Source organism: Lagopus leucura, unplaced genomic scaffold, assembly GCF_019238085.1.
Source record: "Lagopus leucura isolate 7727_CA_CO unplaced genomic scaffold, USGS_WTPT01 Super-Scaffold_100157, whole genome shotgun sequence".
NCBI classification, from domain to species: domain Eukaryota; kingdom Metazoa; phylum Chordata; class Aves; order Galliformes; family Phasianidae; genus Lagopus; species Lagopus leucura.
The window spans coordinates 4,184,509-4,206,016 of NW_024962334.1; the positions used below are offsets into that span (position 1 = coordinate 4,184,509).

The 21,508-nt window shown below is 36.1% G+C and overlaps 1 protein-coding gene across 1 annotated transcript in view; it reads left to right on the plus strand.

Annotated features, from left to right (window-relative positions):
• Positions 1-21,508, plus strand: part of BBS9 (Bardet-Biedl syndrome 9) — a 273,671-nt gene that overhangs the window by 41,674 nt on the left and 210,489 nt on the right. Inside the window, exons 11-15 of the mRNA XM_042888262.1 lie at positions 8,037-8,218; positions 11,724-11,800; positions 14,599-14,652; positions 17,409-17,511; positions 18,382-18,486. Of these exons, the coding sequence (XP_042744196.1) occupies positions 8,037-8,218; positions 11,724-11,800; positions 14,599-14,652; positions 17,409-17,511; positions 18,382-18,486 (521 nt within the window). The remainder of the gene's footprint in view (positions 1-8,036; positions 8,219-11,723; positions 11,801-14,598; positions 14,653-17,408; positions 17,512-18,381; positions 18,487-21,508) is intronic.

Consider the following 21,508-nt stretch of genomic DNA (forward strand, 5'->3'; position numbering starts at 1 on the left):
GAACAAGACAAATTACTCCCACTTCTAATATTTAATATAAAATACTTGCTATTAAACAACTACTGTGTGGGGTGTGTTTTGTTTTTTTTTTTTCTTTTGATTTCTCTGTGCTTGTTCATGCAGTGACAGAGTGCAGATGTAACTCTCAGATCCTGAACTCAGTGTTGGAGTTGGGTGTTGAGCAATAGGCTGGAGCTAATGGATGTACTGTGACACGTGTTCTGCCGATGGAAGTGCTGGACTTGTTTGACTAACAGTCATTATGAAGAGCCTGTTGATTTTGAAAGTCTTGAATATTATGCTGTTAAAAGGAATGACTTTCTTTTTTTTTTCCATACTAGGAGTAGCAGGTGGGAAACATATGCTGATCTATGGAGGTGACAGCCAGCTAGCAGTGCAGAGTGCCAGAGTTCCTTCTAAAGAGCAATGGTGCTCTTTACAAGGCAGGGTCATGGGGTAGTGATAAATGCTGTAACAAGTAATTGTATATGGACTTTTTTGGGTCTGAAATAATGGTGAATTTTGAATTTTTCAGGCTCATCAATGTAAAATTATGTGAGGGGCTGAGGAGAAAGAGATGGAATTTAATTTCTGGATTGCTTTCTTTTGAAGTTATGTAATTATTCAGTCTTTTCAGAGTAAATATTCTGGGGTAAAGATTCTTCTTTCCTATGCTTCTGTTCCTTATATACTCTAAAACTCACAAAGGCTGTAATGGTAGGGCATATTTGAAACCAGTGGGTGGAGTTCAGATGCTAGTGAATTTCTTTGGTCCAAAAAGAGCGATTTGCTCTGGCCCTGAGGCAACAGCATCAGAAAGAGAGCTGGATCTGATTGAGGGTACAGAATTAAAGGGGCACAAAAAGTAAAAGAGGGAGCAGACTTCTTTTCAGACTTGATTAACTGAGTAGCTGTGATAGATTGGTGTGTCCAAAATGATTGTATGGTAGGAGGCAGTTGATAGTGCTTCGCATCATGATGAGTTACAATACCAACGTAAAGCAGTGATCACTAAACTATGTATTTATTTGTAAGGTGTGTGTATCTTTCTTTGTTTTGAGCTCATGTCTCATACAGGCTGTGACTGAAAGAAACCTCACAAATGTTTTATTGAGGTGTAGTTTTACAGTGCCTAATGTTACATGTCCATAGCTGATTATCTTCCATAACCCGAGATCTGTCATCATGGTTATTCCTATTAGCCTCCTTGTAGTCTGGTCATAGGTAGCTGTCTGATTTTCCTCGTGTGCTGTCTAATATTAAACAGCTGATGAAGGAAACAGCTAAGGCTATGCTTTTACTGAAACCATAAACTCAATAGTGTAGATTTTGTCAGTACAGCCTCTGGCATCTTGGCGTCTCTTAGGTGTTCTTTGAAGCAGTAGTGCCACTCCAGCTTGCCTGCAGTGAAATAAACTCCATTCACTACTCTGAACTGGGAAAAGTGAAGGGTTAGATGAAGAATAAACCTGTGAGGCTCACAGGCCCTGCGTTCACTGTGTTGGAGCTGCCACCTTTTGGTGCACACTTTGGCGAGCCTTTGGGAGCTGCAGGTCAGACAGCTGCAGTTCAGTGCTGGTGAGGGAAGCTGGCCTTGAGACAGTTTTCAGACTGAAGGAGGTGCAAATGGAAAAACAGCAACAGTTTTTGATCTAGATCTTAAAGTGTGTGAAGCCTGGGGGAGTTTGTTGGGTGTAAATTTAGATAATGCTGCTAAATTTCATAGGTATTGAACTGTGAGTAATAATTTGTAACAACGTGTAGATCCTTCTTGTAACTTTTCATATATTATACTTCAGACTCTCTACGTTTTTGCCTAAAACAGGATTTTGTATTTTTAAAGTCTTGCAGCATCACTTTGAAAATCTTGTTTTTATTCTGCTTTGAGGTAATTCAGTTTAGTTCTGTATTGTAGTAGCCAGCTATGGAACCATTACTCCTCTTCAAATACTGATTTGATTTGTTTTAAGCAAAAAAGACATGAAGTTCATTAATCTTAGAAAAGTTTTATTTCCTATATATACGATTTGTGGCATGATCTTATGTTGCATATCTAGCTGGGCAGTATCTGTATGGTGTGCTCTGTGCTGTAAGGAATCATAGAAGCATATAATACACTGAGTTGGAAGAGACCCTTATGAATCATCGAGTCCAACTCCTGGCTCCACACAGGACAACCCATAACTCAGCCCATATTCATGTGAGCATTGCCCAGATGCCTCTTGAACTCTGTCAAGTTCAGTGCCATGACCACTGCTCTGAGGAGCCTGTTCCATAAGGGGGGAGATGATGATGTGGATGGTGTGCATGGAAGTCCGTGACTGCGTGTCATGCATATTGTTGCATACAGTGAGCCCTTGCTTTTAATTTGCCGGGCTATTACACTAACCCTGTTAAATGAATAACTGTAGTTCATCCGATGTGACACAGCAGCTTTTAGGACTCCTGCATGAGAGGCAGAGCCACTTGCCTTGTCCGTGCCAGCCTCGTGGCAGCACACCATGCTGACCCGCAGGTGGCAGTAGCGATTTGGCAAAAAAGATCCCGATCCAAACTGGTGAGAAGTGCTGTTTTCTTTTTTTTTTTCTTTCTTTTTTCTTTTCTTTTTTTTCTCATTTGGTCATTAGACAGCTTTTTTAGCCTTGTAGGCGAAGAATCCCTTGCAAAGGCAAAACTGCACCAGCTCAAGAAGTGCCTCAACTTGCCTTCCAGGTTTGCTGCTGTGCTGTATGGTGTCACCATGTAAAGGTGACACCTAGAGTTGTGTGGCTAGTAAAAATATCCTCGCTCTCAAATACAGAGTGAAGGAGTACTGTCTAAGAGATGGGATCTGAGAATTCCATAGGCATTCGAAATTCAGGTTTTTTATTCTGTTCCAACCATCAGAGCTTGTAAGAGGAGAAGGTTTTGACCTGTTAGCTTAGTTGTAACTTCTTTAACTTTTTTTTTTTTTTGCAAGAATTATGGTAAAATCAGTTTTCATTTTCCACTTCCACTTACCTGCTTTTTTCTAAGATCAACAATGCAAAATTATGACATAAATTGAGTGGAAAAGCAGTGCTTTTCTGTGGAAGAACAAATCATATGCTACTTAATTATGTTTAATAGAACGCATATGATCAAATAACAATAATTCAATCTTATAATTACATTATGTTTTTGCATGGCCTCTTCAGAATGTCATATGCATACAAGTGTTACTTTTGTGATGTCAAACCGAGTGAAGATTTTTAAAGAGGTACGGATTTTCGAAGTTACACAAGGAAGATCAAGAGGTACGCAGTCAAAGATCAGCGGTAGCAGTCAGTAAATTGCATCAGCGATACTTCAAACATTCAGCTGAGGGCCTGATTTCTGAGTATGTGTCCAGTGACAGAGAAGGCTTTTCACCTTTACTCAAATAATTTCATGTTAGAAAGTTCTTAATTTGTTACAACTAGTCTGGTCTCCTCTCAGCATTTAATCAACTACTTCACACAGTTACAGACAAAGTGGTCTCAAAATCATAGAGAGGCTCAGGATAATTTTTCCAAAAGCACTAAACAAAGAAGTGCAATTGCAGTTTTGCTATTGCATACAATAAATTACTTCAGAGGATGATAAAGAGAGAATTGCATTTAAAATGCTTGAGCAAAGTTCAGGAACTATTTTCATGGTTCAGTGGTTTATAAATAATACATTATCAACAAAGGACTGAAAGTTGCACTGCAGAGCATTTTGTTTTCTGTAATTATTGTTATGAGTAATATCAGTGATATAGATGGCTCCTGAAATTGAGGTAGAAATTTTAATTGCAGTTATAGATTTAATTTAATTTAAATTAATTTAATTTAAATACAAATACTGTAAGTAGCCAGACTTTGTATGTAGCTTAGCTTGTCCTCCAAGTAGAACTTTGGAGAAGTTGAATCTGTAATTCTAAGGCAATTGTTTGAGTGATCAATTTTGGTATTGTATAATCGGAAGCATGCAAAGCATTTTAATTTCTTTAAGAGTTGTTGTCAGCAATTTGTTTAGTAACAGAAGAACTACAGAAAGCACATGCCATTCTTATTACCCAGAATCCAATAAAGATAGTTTCTTTTTCAAATCATTACCATATGTGAGTAGGAGTTGCTTTGTACTGTAAAGTTATTTTAGATACCAGAATAATTTGTTTCATAGTTTGAGTTCCTCACTGTTAAAAATGTCCCCTTAGATTTGCTATTACTTTGACTATTGTGTGATATATAGTTAAAAAAAAAAAAAAAAAAGAAAAAAGAAAGAAAAAAAGAAAAAAGTTTATAATAAAAGAAATCTAACAAGTAATTGAAATTCCAGATAATGTGTAGAATGTGCCAAATAAATAATGGCATTTGCAGGCATATTGCATGAGTGCAGTAGCTGTGGGGAAACTACTATAAAACTGTTAAATACACTCCCCCTTCTCTTGCCATCTTTAAGCACTGTTACAAAGCCTTGAGAAAATAAAGCAATCTTGACTGGCTGACAAATGTTCCAGCAGAGAAATTAATGTATTATAAATCATATGTTACAACTAGTTAGCCATATTTCTCTTATTGTTTCTATTGATGCACAAATTCATGAAGAACACTAACAGGGAATGATTTGTGAAAAAAGCTTTTTAGAATATTTGTATGTCTTGTATTGAACGATCTCTTTTTAGGACCCATCAGAACAGTAATTGAAGCTAAGGAAAATAAGCATTTTTAATGCTGCTTTTTTAATACAGTGATTTTGTCCCTGAGCTAATGCAAAGTTAAAGGGCACCACGGCTAACAGGAAAGTTGGTTAAAGTGTTTATTTTAGGATGGAGTTTTTGAATGTGCATTCTGTAATAGCTTCTTTTTGCTGCCATAAACTTCAAGTCATTAAGGAAAAATTGATTTGTACAGGAAAATCACCAAATTGATTTGAGCTGGTTGTATTTGATAGACTGATTATTTGCAGATGACTGCCAATTAAAAAGATACATAGGAAGGACTGTATTTACCAACTGTTTTTGAATATGTTATGTTTTGCTGGTATATCATCAGAGATTTATTTCTAACAATGTAGCTGTACTGCTTCATTCCCTTTATTCACATTCAGATGTCCTCACGGAGCTTTCCTTCTTTCTTAATGGATTTAGAGCCTCAGCAGATGCATTTTAAAATTTTGTTGTTGTGTTCAGGTGTCAGAGTTCTTTCTTCACTTATGACTGAGCTCATACTGAACTATTTGAGTAATTATTGCCACAATTTTAGGCACTATTTGTTGTAACTAAATAACAAATTATGAAATAGTGTATTTTATAGCTTGGAAACTTGAGCTACCCTCATCTTCTTCTACAGTACTCCTTCTTAAAGACTTCTCTGCACCATGGTCAATATGGCAAAGTTCTTTGCAAATGCTTGGCAGGCATTAGTTGAAATCTGATGTATTAGGTGTCATTTGCATACTATACCTTACAAAGACTGAAATAGGACCCAAGTGTTTACAGTAGCCTGTCTCCTTGCACTGTTTGTATGAAGAGCTCAGGGTTAGCCCGGTGTGTTTGCTCCATGTGCTGTGACAGGATCCTGAAGATGTAGCCCAGGTATACATTGTACAGAGCCTTTTGGGCATAAGAAGACTAGGATGAACAGAGCCCTATCTGATCAGCTCTGCTCATACATCCAGCAACAGACTCACTCTTGAGCAAGGAAGCCAACTACAGTGTGCAGCAAATATTCAAGCAACCAGAGAGACCAGGACTGATACTTAGTTCCACATCCTCTCACTCTGGATAGAGAATTTTCAGTTTGTCAGAAATAATTTTGCAAACTCCCAAGAGTCCAAGTCGCAAATGGGCCACCACACTGGCGTGACAGCTGCTAGCACAGGTATTAGGTATGTCAGTTAAAAAATCGATATTGTCTTCTAATTTTTTTTTTCCTTAATCTATTTGTATGGGTAGACTTTGAATCCTCTGCCTTATGGTGCTCACAAAGACAGGCTTCTGTTACTGTTTGCATAGGCTTTGTAGTGAATGTTAGTTTTTAAAAACAAAAATTTGACAAGATAGCTGGAAGCTTTTCTGTGACAGTAGGAACAGTATTTCACAGTGTTCCCAAAAGAGAAGGCTGTTTGTATTTAAGGGAGGTCTATATAATAAGGGACATGATGTGTTTTAAGTCTCTACTGTGCGTATTCTGTTCCAGAAGACGCTTGAGTTTTAATGATGCATCTGCAGAAAAAGACAAACTAAGGAAGGATACTTATTGTTAAAAACACAAAAATAAAAACACAAAACCCAAAAATACCTCAATTTCCAGAATTTCTTATCTGCATAGTGCTTATGTATGTATGATTATGTATGTAGATTTACTGTACAGAGTTAGAGTGATCTCAGCTACAGTGAAGTTATTTCCAGAACATTTGATCACAATCCTGAAACCAACACTTGGATACTGGCCTTAGCATTCTTTAAAGAACATTTTGGAATGTCTAATTTAAGCCATCAGCACCACCTGATTTGACTTCATGATTACTTCACCCTGAAAATCTTTGGAATGAGATTCCCTGTTTGTTTGTACTGGTTGTTGTACTTGTTCAAGACACCACAGAAAACCAGATTGAATTGCAATATTATTATTATTATTATTATTATTATTATTAAGCTACCTGTTTTTTAGTGAGGATTTTACTAGAGGAAATGCTTGAATGACATAAATGTATAATGGCTAAAATCCTTTTTGTTATTTCTTCGCAAACTATGGCAAGGACGTTTATATTAGAAATGTTTTATATGCATCTAATTAGTGAGATAATGCATTAGGCTTTCTTCTCAAAATTAAGTTCCCTATCACAGAATTGTAGAATCACAGAATTGTAGGGGTTGGAAGGGACCTCCAGAGATCATCGAGTCCAACCCCCTCTATGTTTAAGGACTAAATAATTTAACATATATTTGCTTTGTGTAAGGACAGTTGTACTTGGAACAGAAGCAGTGCCTGCTACAAGTATGGAAGGTAATAAGTATGGAATAAGAGCATATTATGGGTGTGAATATGATACTGTCTTGTGGTTATGAAAATAAACTTCTGTTTTGATTGAGTGCCTTACAAATAAAATGAAAGTTAACTTTCTCCTATTTTTTGCTGTTAACGTCCTTACTAGTTTTTACTGTTTAGTTCCTCTTCTGTTTTTGAATATCCTTCAAGCTGAGCAAGGCGTTTGCAGTACTGTCATTTATCCCATGATTTTTTTAAATACCTATTCAAATGTTTTATGTGCATCATATCTGATCAGAAAAAAATGAATGGGATTTTGGAGATTGAAGTAGTGTTCCCTGAGGAGAAAACAGACTGGCGTGTAGCTAATAAAATAATCATTTGTACCAGTCCAGCGTAGCATAAGGGAAACTTTGGGACCCATATGATCTCCATACAGATCCGTGTGGTCTCCTTTCTGAAAGGCAATGCAAGGAGGAGCCAGCCAGGGTTTGAAGCCAGCACTGTAGTTTCAGTAGCAGTCAAAGAATGGATAAGGGGTGCTTCTGACATTTCAGAGTCCTTACTGCTATCTTCAATTTTTCATCAACCAGTGGTTTGTTCTAAATGCACCCTTTCCTTTCCCTCAATTGCTTTTCCATTTAGCTAATTGCTCCTCCTGCATACCAACCTGAGTATCCATCCTTAGAAATAAAAACTAAAAAATGAGTAACAATTCATTGGAAAAAAAAGGTTACAACTGTACTGTGTATTTAGCTTGTTTAGCTTGTTTGTTCTGGTCCTTTCCTTTGCTTGTCTTTTCTAAACAGATTCTGAGATATCTGCAGGATACTTAAGTAACCTTCTATCACAGAGTGGTGCTTAAGTGTGATTGCAATAAAATAATTAATGAACACATCTAAATTGAAGAATAAATGTTATTTTCTCTTGGTCAAATAACTTAATAAAACCAGAAAGTCTTATTACATTTGTACATAGACCTGTAGGATAAGGATGAATTCAATGTCGTAATTACTCCAATGATTCTTTACAATTTCTTAATGAGCTTTATTTTTTATACAGAGGTCTGAAGGGTGTCATAATTACTCTGAGTGACAGTGGACATCTGCAGTGTTCCTACCTTGGTACTGATCCTTCGCTCTTCCAGGCTCCTAAGGTTGATTCTAAGGAAATAAACTATGAAGAATTCAATGCTGAAATGAAGGAGCTTCAGAAAATCATCAAGGAAGCCACAAAAACACAAGGTATACTTCTCACATTTATTTAGTTTACTTAGTTTATTTAGTACTTAGTTTAACTACCCGGTTTTCATTTGGTTGGTTAATAATTTATTTTTCTGTCTGTTTTCGTAATTCCCATTGGAACTTACAAGATTTTTGTGCCCAATTGCACGTAATTATCACTTTTGCAAAGGTTTAGAGGAAAAAAACTGACAATGCATGTTCTGCCTAAAAGCAAGAAAATGCCAGAAATTTCACAGCAACAGTCTGCTATACCTCTCAGGCGTTAGAGAGAACAGAGGTATTGATAAATTCTGTTCTGTTATTTCAGTTCTTAAACATTATGCAATTAATAACGAATGACTTGTGTTAAAAATGATTTTTATGACTCTTTCAAAAGTGATTGCATTTGAAGAATATAGTGAAGGATATAAAAAGCGTAATAATGATCAAAATAAACAATGTAATTTACACATATTGCATACACAAGGCACTGGAACAGGCTTTGGGCACTGGAGCAGGCTCACCCCGTTGTAGTGGTCACACCATCAAGCCTGCTGGACTTCAAGAAGCATTTGGACAGTGCTCTTGGCCTTAGGATTTGGATTTGGGGTGATCCTATTTGGAGCCAGCAGTTAGACTCAGTTTTCCTTGTGGTTTCCTTTCAACTCAGGATATTCTTTGATTCTAATAATTTGTACTGAGCTTGTTCAAATAATGACATGTAATTTCCTACAAATATCCTTTAAATTTTGCATTTTGTAACTGAGGCATTAAAACAGAGGATCTGACTTGTGTGGGGAATTGGAAGCGTACAATTTTACAGCAAATTATGGAAAAAATTCTTAGACAAATAGAACCAGTTAAAATCTCTTTCTGCTGATAACATGTTCTTAATATGCACTGAAGAAATAGTTGCTGTTTTCTTTGTTGAAAATTGCTAGAAAATGAGATTTATAAGCTGAAGTCTTGAGCTTGATTCTACAACGCAAAGATTTTTTTATGTAATTGCATATAACTTTGTTTATTATTGTCGTAATAGACCAATGTTAGTGTTATAATATATAGTGTATTTTCTTTTTTATTTTTGATTTAACAAATCCTGTTATTTAAATGTAAACGTGTTTAAAATTTCATTGCTTTTGCCACAACCCTTCTAGTAAATATTTGATGGTTTCATCTATTGTAAGTCTGTTTCATCTGACTGTTACAACCAAAGGAAAGACAAGCATGATAAAAACATCTGTTTGTGAAGTGAAGAAACTTTTGTTTATTTGTCATACAAAATCGTGTGGAGAAATAAAAAACGTAACTGTCCTTTATAACTTTCTCTAGCAATAGTATTAGATCTCTAGTGATAGTATGAAATTGACTTGTTTCCTATGAATTTTGCTAACCTTTTACTTTCCTATTTTGCTCTTAAATCATCAGGGCCTTCCCAAGTCTGATTTAAGGTATAAGGTATTTTAGGAATGCTCTCTTCATTGTGGAGATACGCTCTAAGGAGATTTTGCTTTGATTTAACTGGCTGTAAAATCTGTTAGAAAGCCTTTGCTACAAGGAAAACTTTTCACTTAATTATGAAGAATGCTTTCCGTTTAGAATGATTTTGCTTTGTCTCGTTTTGACTATTTTAGATCCTTAGCTGTCTTAAAATAACTGTTAATCATGTTTAGTTGAATAGGGAATACCTTTGAACACTGCTCACCATTCAGTTCCTCTAAACATGATCTTTAAAATGAGCGATTGATTTTTCTGTCTTGTGGATTCACAAGTGTGTAAGTAAGAGCTGGTGTTGTTTTGAAAACATCTACCCTTACATGGAAATATTTTTTCTTTGTTTCATTTTGACTTCCAAAAATGGAAGTCATTTGGAATTAGGTCATCATATAAAAAACGTAGAACAGCTATTTCCATAAATAAATCGTGTATTTCTGTTCAGTGCTGACCATTAAACTGTTGAACTTCAGTTATTTTATACGTTTTGGAGGAGGTTTTACATTACAAACTGAAGAAAAATTTAAAAACCTTTCTTCTCCTTAACTGTTAAGCTAACGTAAATCTAATGATGTTTACATCAGCTTAGTTGACTTAAGTGATTAACTATAGATGTTTGACTCAGTTTAACAGTAAGAAAAATATGAGGCTTTTACATAGGCTTTGTTTTTGTTGTCTGTCTTATTTCTAGCAGAAAGATGACAATGTGACAGAAGTTGCATCAGACTTTACTGAAGGAGAAATCGTTAAATAGGGTTAGAAAAGGAAGATCTCTAATCCAAACTTACTTGTTTGGGATTTTTCTGAGTTATATGCAATTGGCAGTTGTGTGCAATTGGTATTGCTAATAGGTGATGTTGGAGGAATGTGCTTTGATTTTACTTTTCTTTTTCCTTGTAGTAAAAGGAAACCTTTTGACGGAGCAGAATGAAAACTTAATTTCCCTAGTTTTCTCAATAGAGTTTTTTCCCTCTGCTCTCCTGTTAGAGACATAAGATGCTGTTATGACCCACTCGTTGTGGGTCATTTTTGGGACCCTACTTATAATAAAATTCTTGCAGCTTTCTGAAAGTGCTCATGTGCTTACTTATGCAATTAATGTTACTTTCCCCTTTGCATCAAGTTTTCTTGCTGTTTGTTGTTTTTTTTTCCTCGGAATATGAATTTCCTGTTTGGGTTTTTCATTTTTCCAACACATTTAGCTTTGAGAGATAAAAGTATATTCCAGGAAGACACAAATACCTTAGAGCTGGCCCTTTCTCCCTCCTTGTTTCTCCTTTCTCCCTGTACCCACTTAGAAAAGTGCGTGTGACTTTTTTGCATTATGTAAATGCCTTATTTCTAATTCTTAGAAAATGTTTAATGTGTGGTTTTGCATTGTGGATATAAATGAGTTTGTAGGATTCTTTACCTTACATGTTAACATTCTTCAAATGAATCAGGTGACATAGTGTAAACCAGCTCCAAATAACATAACAATGTTGGCAAACCTTTTTATGCAGAGGAATTTCTCAAATTGGTTTTAGTGACAGTTCACTATCGGACAGAGGTTTTCTGCCAAGCTTTTTCATCATGAAAATTATGTAGATCAAAGTATACCTTATGAGAGATGTGTGTATTTTGGTGACAGGGTACTTTATTATAGGTGTACTGTTATATATATAACTGTGGAAAAAAAGTGAAAAAAAACAAACAAAAAACAAAAAAACCCAAACTAAAGCAAAACCAAAGACTTACCATTTTCCTGGGACCATTGAAGATCGTGGATACCATATGTAAAATCCTGTCACAGACTGCATTTAAATCTTTTTTTTTTTTTTCTTTCCATAAATCAGAAATCCAGTATGGAATCCAGGCTTAAGCTGTCTATAGAAATCTTAAAAAAAAAAAAAGAAAAAAAGAAAAAAAGAAAAAAAACCCCACCAACCTGAAACTTCCTTTGTTCAGAACCTCCAGGCATTGTTATTGCTTTTATAAACGGAGGTGTTTGTCAAAAAAGAGCTTACTGATTTTTTCTCTTGTTTTCTTTCAGATATTTTGCCCCAATCTGAAAAACACAGAGACCTAATTGTCACTGCAGAAGTTTCACCAGACTTGGATGTGGAGTCTGTATGTACACGTATAAAAATAAATGACAACCCTTTATTGAGAGCCCTTCTTGCTTCTATTTACAAGCAGTGCTACCTGACATGCTTCTCTTTATCTTACAAATGTGCTGTTAATGGATGATAACTTGCTTTATAGCAAATGTTTAGAGACATCTTTCTAATCCTGCAGAGTTGAGTCAGATTGTCCTCCATCTTTAACGAATCAGAACATTGGGTGAGAGAAGTAAAATTAGAAAATAAGTCAATAACCATAGGTATTATTTATGTAGCACGTTAGATACATAAAATTACATGCAATGCTAGGTTGTTACAGTTCACGGCTGCCTGTTGGGTAAGTGGGTGTACGTTGTATACTTCCACTTTTTAGGTTTGAAAACAGCAATGAAATGTGAGGTATTTTTGTAGTAGAATTGTGTATAGCATAGCCATCATGTTTATAGATATCATAACTTGCAATGCACATGGTATATTTCTTCATTTTTGTATAAACAGTTTTTAAGACTGTTTGCACTCATACTTGCTATTTGAGGTAATGTCTTCTGCACTTGTTTCTGGCCTATTTCACAGTTCATGATATAGCATAAGCTTTATATCTTTTTAAACATAGCTGAAAACTAGTGATTACTATTTATTTGTTTATATTTGGAACTGAGCTTCTGCATAGCGTCCAATTGTCTTTCAGAAATTTTCTTGTTAATCATTTTAACTCGAGCAATTAAAGTTACGCTATCTTTTAGTTAGTGACCTTTCCAATTCAATTTTGGCTAAGCAAAAGTGAAGAGAAATTTTCTTAAATCTGGAATAATTTTGTGTTATTGAGAACTGCTAAAGCAGTTAATAATGGGGGGGAGCAATACTAGTGTCACCCTCAGGATCTTTGCCCACATACAGTGCACTAATTACTCGATGCATCGTAATGAGTAATCTCTGGCAGGGTGTTATTCAGTATTCTCTGGTGTGGCAACCTAGCTAGAATTTATTGATCTTATATGCAAATGTAATTTATGAAAACCAGTTCAAATCCAAATTTAGGAGAGTTTATATTGTTGGTTAAAGTTTTTTTATGTGAGCCTTTCAGGACATGGTCATTGCACTGTAACGTATGTAACTAATCATTTCTAGCCACTGATTTCTGCAGAAGCAATTTTCAGGACTATCTACCATTTTAAAAATACACGGGGAACTGCGTTTTAATACTTTTAAAAGTCTATTTGATACCTTTATTTAAAGTCTATTACTATTACTACTGCTGCTGTTGCTATTATTTGATAGAGACCTCCTTATAATATGGCCTAGCACTTGCATGTGGAAAAGATTAGCTGGTGAGAAAAAGGGGCAGAGTGCCATGATCTTGGCTAACTGTCATAACCTCCTCACAACACTTGAAATTGTTGGGCCTGCAAAATGCTGTAATGTTGTACTCATTTGCCCAACCTTCCAGATGCAGGTGGTCTGCTTTGGATATAAGTAACTCAATATACTGAACGAACTACAACCTTTAATCTTTATGATATCTTAGCTTCCTGAAGGGAAGAGTTTCTTGGTTGTTCCTTCAGTATCCATCTAGGGAGGGAAAAATATTCTAAGTCTTGTCACAGACGAGGATGAGTAAAAGCAAATGTGAGAACCATTTTAGAGCTTCTACAGGTTTGCAAATAGTATTTCTTCTCATGTGAGGAGATATAAACTGTGATGTGCAGTAGGAGCAAAGAGTATTTAATGCCATCTCCTAAGTACAGCTTCTGATTCAGGAAGTGATTATGGTATGGTATGACTATGGTATACCAGGGCAAGGATCAGCCTCTTTGCATCCATGCTATTGTTTCAGGATCAGCCACTGGTAACTGTCAGATGGTTTGCTTGACAAGCCAGTTGTCTAATCCAATATGAAAGTCCCTATGTTTTTACAATGAGGAAAAGTATACAATGCACAAATGAAAGTCCTGCTTCTAGAACCCAGAGAGAACCTACCACCTTCTTGACTTCTTAGGAACTTTGCATATGTGAACCTTATACTGTCATGCTGAGGTGAAAAAGAGTGGATAAGCCACATAAGATTTATTACCATTATTATTTTGGAAACATTGCTCCCATCGTAAGGGAGTAAATTTGTGCTGGGAATTTAGTATTACAGCAGAAATGAGGTATTTCTTTAAAACTAACTAGTTTAGACAAATAGGAAAACTTCTTAAACTGTTGACACGACCCTGTTGCAAAATTAAATCTGTGCATAAAACGAGATATTAAAACAGTCTGCAGTGCCAAGATGAATTTTGCATTAGATGAAATTACCTAATGAAATAGAAATAAGCATGAGTAACAAAATGCCTGCCATAGTTTCTTTTGAAGTTGAAAATATATTTATGGTTTATAAGATTGCGTGCTGTGTGCTGTGATTTTATAGTACATGCTAAGATTTGGCCATTGGTAGATTGGAAGTCACCTTTCCCTAATAAGTAACAGGAGGAATTTCCAACATTTAAATAAATATGCAGAAAAAGGAAATGTGCCAAGCAAAACAGTTCAAATATTCATATATACATCATAGTGTATTAGTTCCTTATATAAACAATATTCATGAGCTATTCCTATCCTTTTTGCTGGCAATTTCAAACAGGCTTTACGTTTTCAGGAGCTCAGAAATGTATTTTGTGTATTTTAGTCTGTCGTCAGAATGGTAAGTCCTTTACAGTTATTTCCTTGTTTGCTGTGTTGATGATAGGGAAGTAATATTACATTTATTGTGTTCACTCATTCATGCATAATACTGAATTTCTGTTTTCATCTTTTTCTTCACAGAAAGCCATTGACAGCGAAGTAAAAGCAGAGGTAGTACCGTCAGTCACAGTAAAGGTACTGTGCCTAACTCAACCCATAGTGAATAATAGTGGCAAATTTTACAAATCTGTAGTGTTTTCTGTGTGTTTCACTTGTACTATGAAAAGGAGTAGAGCTGGAACTGCTTCTATGTACTTATTTCTCTTTTCCTTCGTATGACAAGTATTTATCTCGCAAGACTTCTGTTGAAGTTAGAAGTGTTTGGAATTTGGATAGGTTTATCAAGAAGCTACCACAAAAACAAATAAATAAAAAGGGTGGAGGGAAGTTTTTGAAATAATAAGAAAGTTTTTCCAACACTTCTCAGAGCAGGTAAATATTTATTTGCTCAAAACATAAGGATTGTTACCTTCAGCTGCCTTTTTAGTTGTCAGTAAGCAAGAAATCACTTGTAAAAGCAATTTCACAAATTTTGTTAGTGCAAAAAAAAAAAAAAAAAACCAAACAAAAAAAACAAACAGGAAAATCTAATCTGAAAATTGATGTAATTGCAGTCCTCCCTCAGAGCTGTTACCTCTGGTTATAAAGGAAGTGTGAGAGTGGGTGTGCAAGTGTAGCTTCTCAGTATTGCGTAGGATGATTTTATTTTTTGAGTTTGAAAATCTTTTCTAGGACTACCAGTGGAGGAAAACTGGGGCTTTGTTTTTGAGAAGTTCATGTGAAAAATTTAGAGCTTAACAGAGCTAGTAATTGAAGAGAACTCCTTTCATTAATGTAGCTTAATTGTACTCAGCCCAGCATCTTCCTCTACATTTTCAAGTGACACAATGAGGGAGGATGAAACCTTAATCCTGATCAAGTCTGTGATGGTTTTGCTATGAAACCTCAAACGTTCGACCTGATTGTATTTGGCAGTAGATTAGGCTGTTTGCAAACATAGGGCTACCTTAAAATACATGATGTAAATAGACTTCAGAGAAGTATGAATTTATCAAACCACAAACTGCAGCTCCTTCGGAAAATTTTTAATGGAACTAGGTGCTTCTGACAAAATGTGCAGTAAAAATGGATTCGTTTCAGTTCAGACTCCTATGTCTGAGCTGACATAGGTTCAGAAAGCAGAAAGCCAAGCAGTATTGAGCAGTTCTCGAACTGTAGTTGAATGCCTTGACTTGTTTGGAGGATTGGGAGTCAGGTAGGAAAGATGTAGTCAGACAGAAGGTCGCAGAATGAGTATGTCACATGGCAACTCCATGTGGTTTATAGCCTTTTCATGCTTTAGAGAGACTGTTGAAGATCTGACTTTATACAGTAACCCTATGAATAACACTTGGTGCTCCCTCTGGAAAATGTGTAGGTTTGCCTAAATTACATTTGAAATGACCAATTTGGGTATAGTAGCTGCTTTAGAAAGTTGATAAATAGTCAGACAATTAGCTTGTACTGAATTTTTTGTGGTTGCAGTCAGCAGATCTGGCAGTGCCCAGCTGGTTGGCTTAGAGCTAATGCAAGTGGGTTTACACAGCTGCATTCATTGAATTACATTGGACCTGAAATAGTTCTGAGCTGAGGGCAAGAGTGGCTTTTTAAAACTGTATGCCCCTCTTTTGGGACTGAGGCACAGAGCAGATACTCTCCAAAAGCAATTTATGAAAAGCATTATTTCGTTTTTAAAGTAATGCTTTGAAAGTTTTGTAGCAACTTCAGATGTCACTGTCTTAATCAAAAATTTTCTGAGGTGTGCACTCTCATGTCTTTTTGTGCTTAGCGAATTCAGCATAAGATCTCTAAGTCTATTGATTTCTTCTTTACTGTTTCTTTTATGAAAGTTCTGTTTTCAGAAAATGGAGCTGTTTACCTGATGTATGCACAGAGCTCTGTGTGATCCTTCCTAGTTTTATTTGCACCATAAAAAAACATGGATGACCTGAGGGCCTGAGTCTGTAGCTCAAACTTATTGCTGTTAAGTCAAATTAGATGTTACTGTTCATTCATTCAAAGTAGTCCACTAACACTTCAATTGTTTTATAACTTTAAGAGTATTTTCCTGAACTGATTTTACTTGCCTGCAGTGAGTTAACAGGTAGACCAGAAACACAAAACAAGTGATAATATGTAGCAGATCATATATGTACAGACCATGTTCAGAGACCCACTAAGGGGCAATCTTTTGATAACCATTCATTTTGTAACCAGTTCTCTCTCTTAACAGTACGAACACCCAGCGCCACTCCAGCTTTGTAGTTAGGCCACCTCTTGTAATCTAAAGATTTAGGTGTGCTGGGCATACTGTATAATAAGTTGTAAAATTTGTTTATAGTAGAAGATTGAATAGAACTTAATTCTGAAATTATTCAGAAAGCCGTTAATTGTTCCCAGTAGTTGGAGGGAATAAAAATAAAAAAGCTTTGCTTTTGTTTATTTATTTATTTTTTGCTTTAATTGTCTAAAAGAAACAGTATTTTATTTTTCTTTACATTAAATAAAAGTAAATGACAAGAGAATAAAAGTAAATGACATTTGCAAAATATTAACATATTTTAACTAGGAGTTTGTCATTGGACGGTCTTTGGTTAAAGTTACTAAGAATGTGAGAAATCACCTCCTTTTTTTTTTGCTGCATTTTTAATTTTTACTTTTTAATTTTGTAAGTAAATGAGAACTGTAGAAATTGTTTCTGCGGTTGAAACTTGAAGTTCTTAAACATTGCTGAAGTGGTCACTGCAGGGTTTTATGGTCTTTTTGCTGGTTGTGTGGTTACGTTAATTTTCTGCTATACAGAAATCAGTTTGTTGTTTGATTTAAATAATTCTGTATTTCAATTGCTCTAGGTAACAGTACAGAGCAGAGTGACGGCGCAGAAGCCGTACCTGGTAGTGTGTGTCCAAGCTCCACTAGCAGTGACCTGTGACCAGTTCACCTTTAATGATTTAGGTAAGTTATTGTAATACTGTTAAAACTATGGCGTCGTATTCCTTTTTCTAAGGATGTTGTAAGCTGTAGTTGAACCTCCATCAAGAGAATCATTGCTGATACTGCTGTCCAAGCAGTTGCAAATATGCCTTATGTACACTCTGCAGCATCTTTCTTCCATTTGTGGAAAATGACAAAAAAAAGTGCATAGGAGTGGAGTTGCTTCTATGATCACAGTATGATATGTAGCAGGTGAGAAGAGACAGGGTGACAATTCAGTGATGGAGACAGAAAATCAGTTTATTGTCTGGTCTTTTTATGGGGGCTTTTTAGTGTTTTTTTTTTTATGTTTTATTTTTTATTTTTATTTTTGTGGCAGTTCTGTCTTTGTAGAATGGCATTGGTGAGCCAAAAGCAGGGACAGAAAACTTGACCTGTCTGCTAATCTAACACGCTAGAACTTAATAACTTTTGGTGATTCTTCCTATAAGATTGCAGATAGGATTTCTTTGAAGGTTGTGAATGGAGTTGAGGAACAGAGAAGTGTGTTCTGCTGCCTCAGTTGGGACCAGTTTTGGATTGAATTGTGCATTACTGAATCCTATTGAAAGAGGAATTGCTGTTCTAATCTGAAAGGACAGTTCTTGTTTTTCCTAAACGTGTGACAAGAACAAAGGGCTTTGTAGGATATTAAAATTGCCATATGAAACAACATTTGCTTTGGAGTTTTCTCACTAGATTGTAGTTTGTTAAGGGAGAAAGGTAAATGAATGGAAATAACTATCCTAATTTCACAAAGTATTTCCTCGAAGTTTCCTGGAAATGGAAAGTGTATTGCTTTCATGTGGATGCTTCTATTATTTGATGTAATTTTTTTGTTTGCTTGTTTAGATCCAGGATCATCTGAAACTGTGGTCCTGTCTGTCTTCTTGAAGGGAAATTTTCCTCCATCGGAACTAGAAGGAGATTGTGTGTTTTCATGTAATACACCAACAGGTAAGCCTTTGAAGATTACAATTTTTTTTTAAGGTCTTTTCTTTACATGTTTTTTGTGAGCTTTGTTTTGAAAAACTTTAAAGGCAAATAGTAATGGAAGAAATAATTATATAGCAGATGGCTCTGCTACCAGTCAAGAAGACCTAGACAGAGTGAGTTGTTGAGTTGGGCATAGAAGAACCTTATGAGCTTCAACGAGAGGATGTGTAGGGCGCTGCACCTGGAAGGAATAGCCACATGCATCAGTACAGCAGGGACTGACCTGCTGGAAAAGGGGCTCTGCAGAAGGACTTCAGGGGTTCCAGTGAGCATGAGCCAGCAGTATGCCCTTGTGGCCAAAATATCCAGTGGTATACTGGGGTGTATTAAAAAGGCTGTGGCCATCAGGTCAAATAAGGAGATGTTCCCCTCTACTTTGCTCTGGTGAGGCCACATCTGGAATATTCTGTCCAGTTCTCGGCCCCTGAGTTCAAGAAAGACAGGGAACATCTAGAGAGAATCCAGTCAAGGGCCACAATCATATTTAGGGGCATCTCCCATAGGAGGAGAAGCTGAGAGATCTGGAGAAGACTGAGCAGGGAGAGGGGGAAGGGGGTCTCATCACTGTCCATAAATATCAGAACTGCGGGAGTCAAGTGGATGGGGCCAAGCTCTTTTCAGTGGTGTGCAGCAACAGGGCAAAGGGCAGTAGGCACAGACTGGAGCACAGGAGGTTCCATACAAACAAGAGGAAGAAATTTTTTCTTTGGGGGATGACAGAGCACTAGTACAGGCAGCTCAGAGAAGATGCACAGTTTTCTTCTCTAGAGCTGTTGAAGACCTGCCTGGATGCTTTCCTGTGTGACCTGCTATAGTGAACCTGCTTTAGCAGAAGGTTGGACTTGATCTCCAGAGGTTCTGTCCAAAATCTGCAGTTTTGTGGTTCTGTGTAATAATGTATAACAGAATCTTGTCTTGCTGCTTTTATTTATTTTTTTTGTAGCATCATCAAGTTATGTAAACAGTAAATTCATAATCTCATGGCTTGGGAAGCAGCTGTACCAGCTTTCCCTCTGCCGATCAATTTGCTTCTGTTCTGCTCTTTAAGGGACCACCTCTTGGAGTGAGAAGTTAATTACATCTTTATGACTATTCAGCCTTCTGGGGCTGCCAGCAAATGTGACAATAACTGCCTCCCTACAGAGGAAGAAAATAAGCATTGGGTGTGATTATTCCTCACTTCCCTTTTAACAACAGCTTAACGTATTCATTCTAAACAAATAAAGTGACCTGTAAGAATAGAGATTAAGTCATTCTATTTTATAATGCCCTAGTGACTCTAATAATAGAATATGTAAATTTGCCCTGCTATCCATAAGTGAAGACTAGTTTACTTAGTTTGCTACACACAGCCTCAGGAATATGTGTTAGGCTACATGAAGAACTCTATTTATGTAGGGCTTCCAAATTACGATAAACGCAGCATAGTCCAGCTGAAGCAATCTGTTCTTTCTTCACTTCTCACTGCTTGGCTTTGCGCTGCACCTCCTCCCTTGTTGTGCTCATACAATCAGAAGTTATTACTCAGCCAGATTTGCTGATTTGGCTCCTTGCGTGCACTCAGAGCTGTGCCAGCACTAAGGGGACGGTAACACAGAGTGAGCTAGCATCAAAGAAACGCACATTATCCTATGTATGTTCTTTTATTTAAGCATCACTTCTTACTTGAAACATTTTATTTATGGCAGTAGTCTACACTGTGTGTCAACTATTAAAGTAGTTATGTACTTCTAGACAAAATTGAAGCTTGGGTTTTTTTTTAAGAACTTGATCTTGCCCTTGTTAGATTAGGCTTGAAGGTATGGGCAGAGGATGGAAGGAAAAGGATATTCCCCCCTTTTTCTTAAGAGCCTACACAAATGGCTTGTACTACTTCAGTCCTCGTTTTTTGTGACTCTCAGACTGCTTATGCCTTGTGAATGACTTGCTGTAACTTCATAAGTATCCAATTTAAAGTGGTATGGCTTTAGACAGCTATGACTTTATAGATAGCATTCTCTCGAGTGTCTTGGATCCTCTGATTCTGAAAGCATGATTTGTGTTTTGCTGGTTTTGTGTCAGTGATTTTGCTTTCCAAGATGAGAGTATCAAATTTAAGTGTTTTTTCTTATTGCCAGATGGATGTGTTATTATTTAATTCAGATGGTATTAGTTACACCTCTTGTATTTTAGTTACTGGTTGAATTTAGCAGGTAGGAAGGTAAAGAAACCTTATATCTTGAATACGTTTCATTACTTACATACAATAAAAAAATCCCCAGAAAACATGATACCTAACAAAATCAGTGAAGAAAATTAATAATAATACAAAAAGAAAATAAGTTATAGAACTTAGAAAACCTCTAAATAAAAGAGCACAAACATTAAGAGCTTACAAAATTTTGGATATTTATTTAAATTATTAAATGAAATTTTTCTGTTCAATTACATAAAAAAGAAGAGTTTATTCTGCTTGTACAAGGCAAATAAATCCTTAAGTAATATACTAGGACACACAATTTGAGTGCCTTTGAGACCTTATTTTATCTGAATACAGACTTTTTCTTCTTTAACATTTCATATTTGTGGCCAAATCAGTCTTCAGTGCATCTCTGTGGGATTCATACAGCTGAATGTTAATATGAGTCACGGAGTTGGACTGAATTGTGCTATTGATGAATGTGGTCTCATGTCTGTTTTCTTTTGGCTCATACTACCAGGTTTTTATGCATTGTCTACTTAACAGTCATTTCTTTTAAACCTGTTACTACATTTTCTTTCCTATTAGGGTAGCATCTTATGTTTTTATCTTTTTTTCCCTTTTGTGCTATTACTGGTTATACGGTAGAGCTCAATCCTGAAGGTAAGTGAATGGAAAAATCAGGCGTGAATGGTCTCATGAGTGAGCATATACTGAATAAAGCAGATCTGGAAGTGAGCTATTACATCACCTATTATTTCTTTAAGCTTTTCTGCTTGCCTTGGATAGGTGGTGCTACAGAAG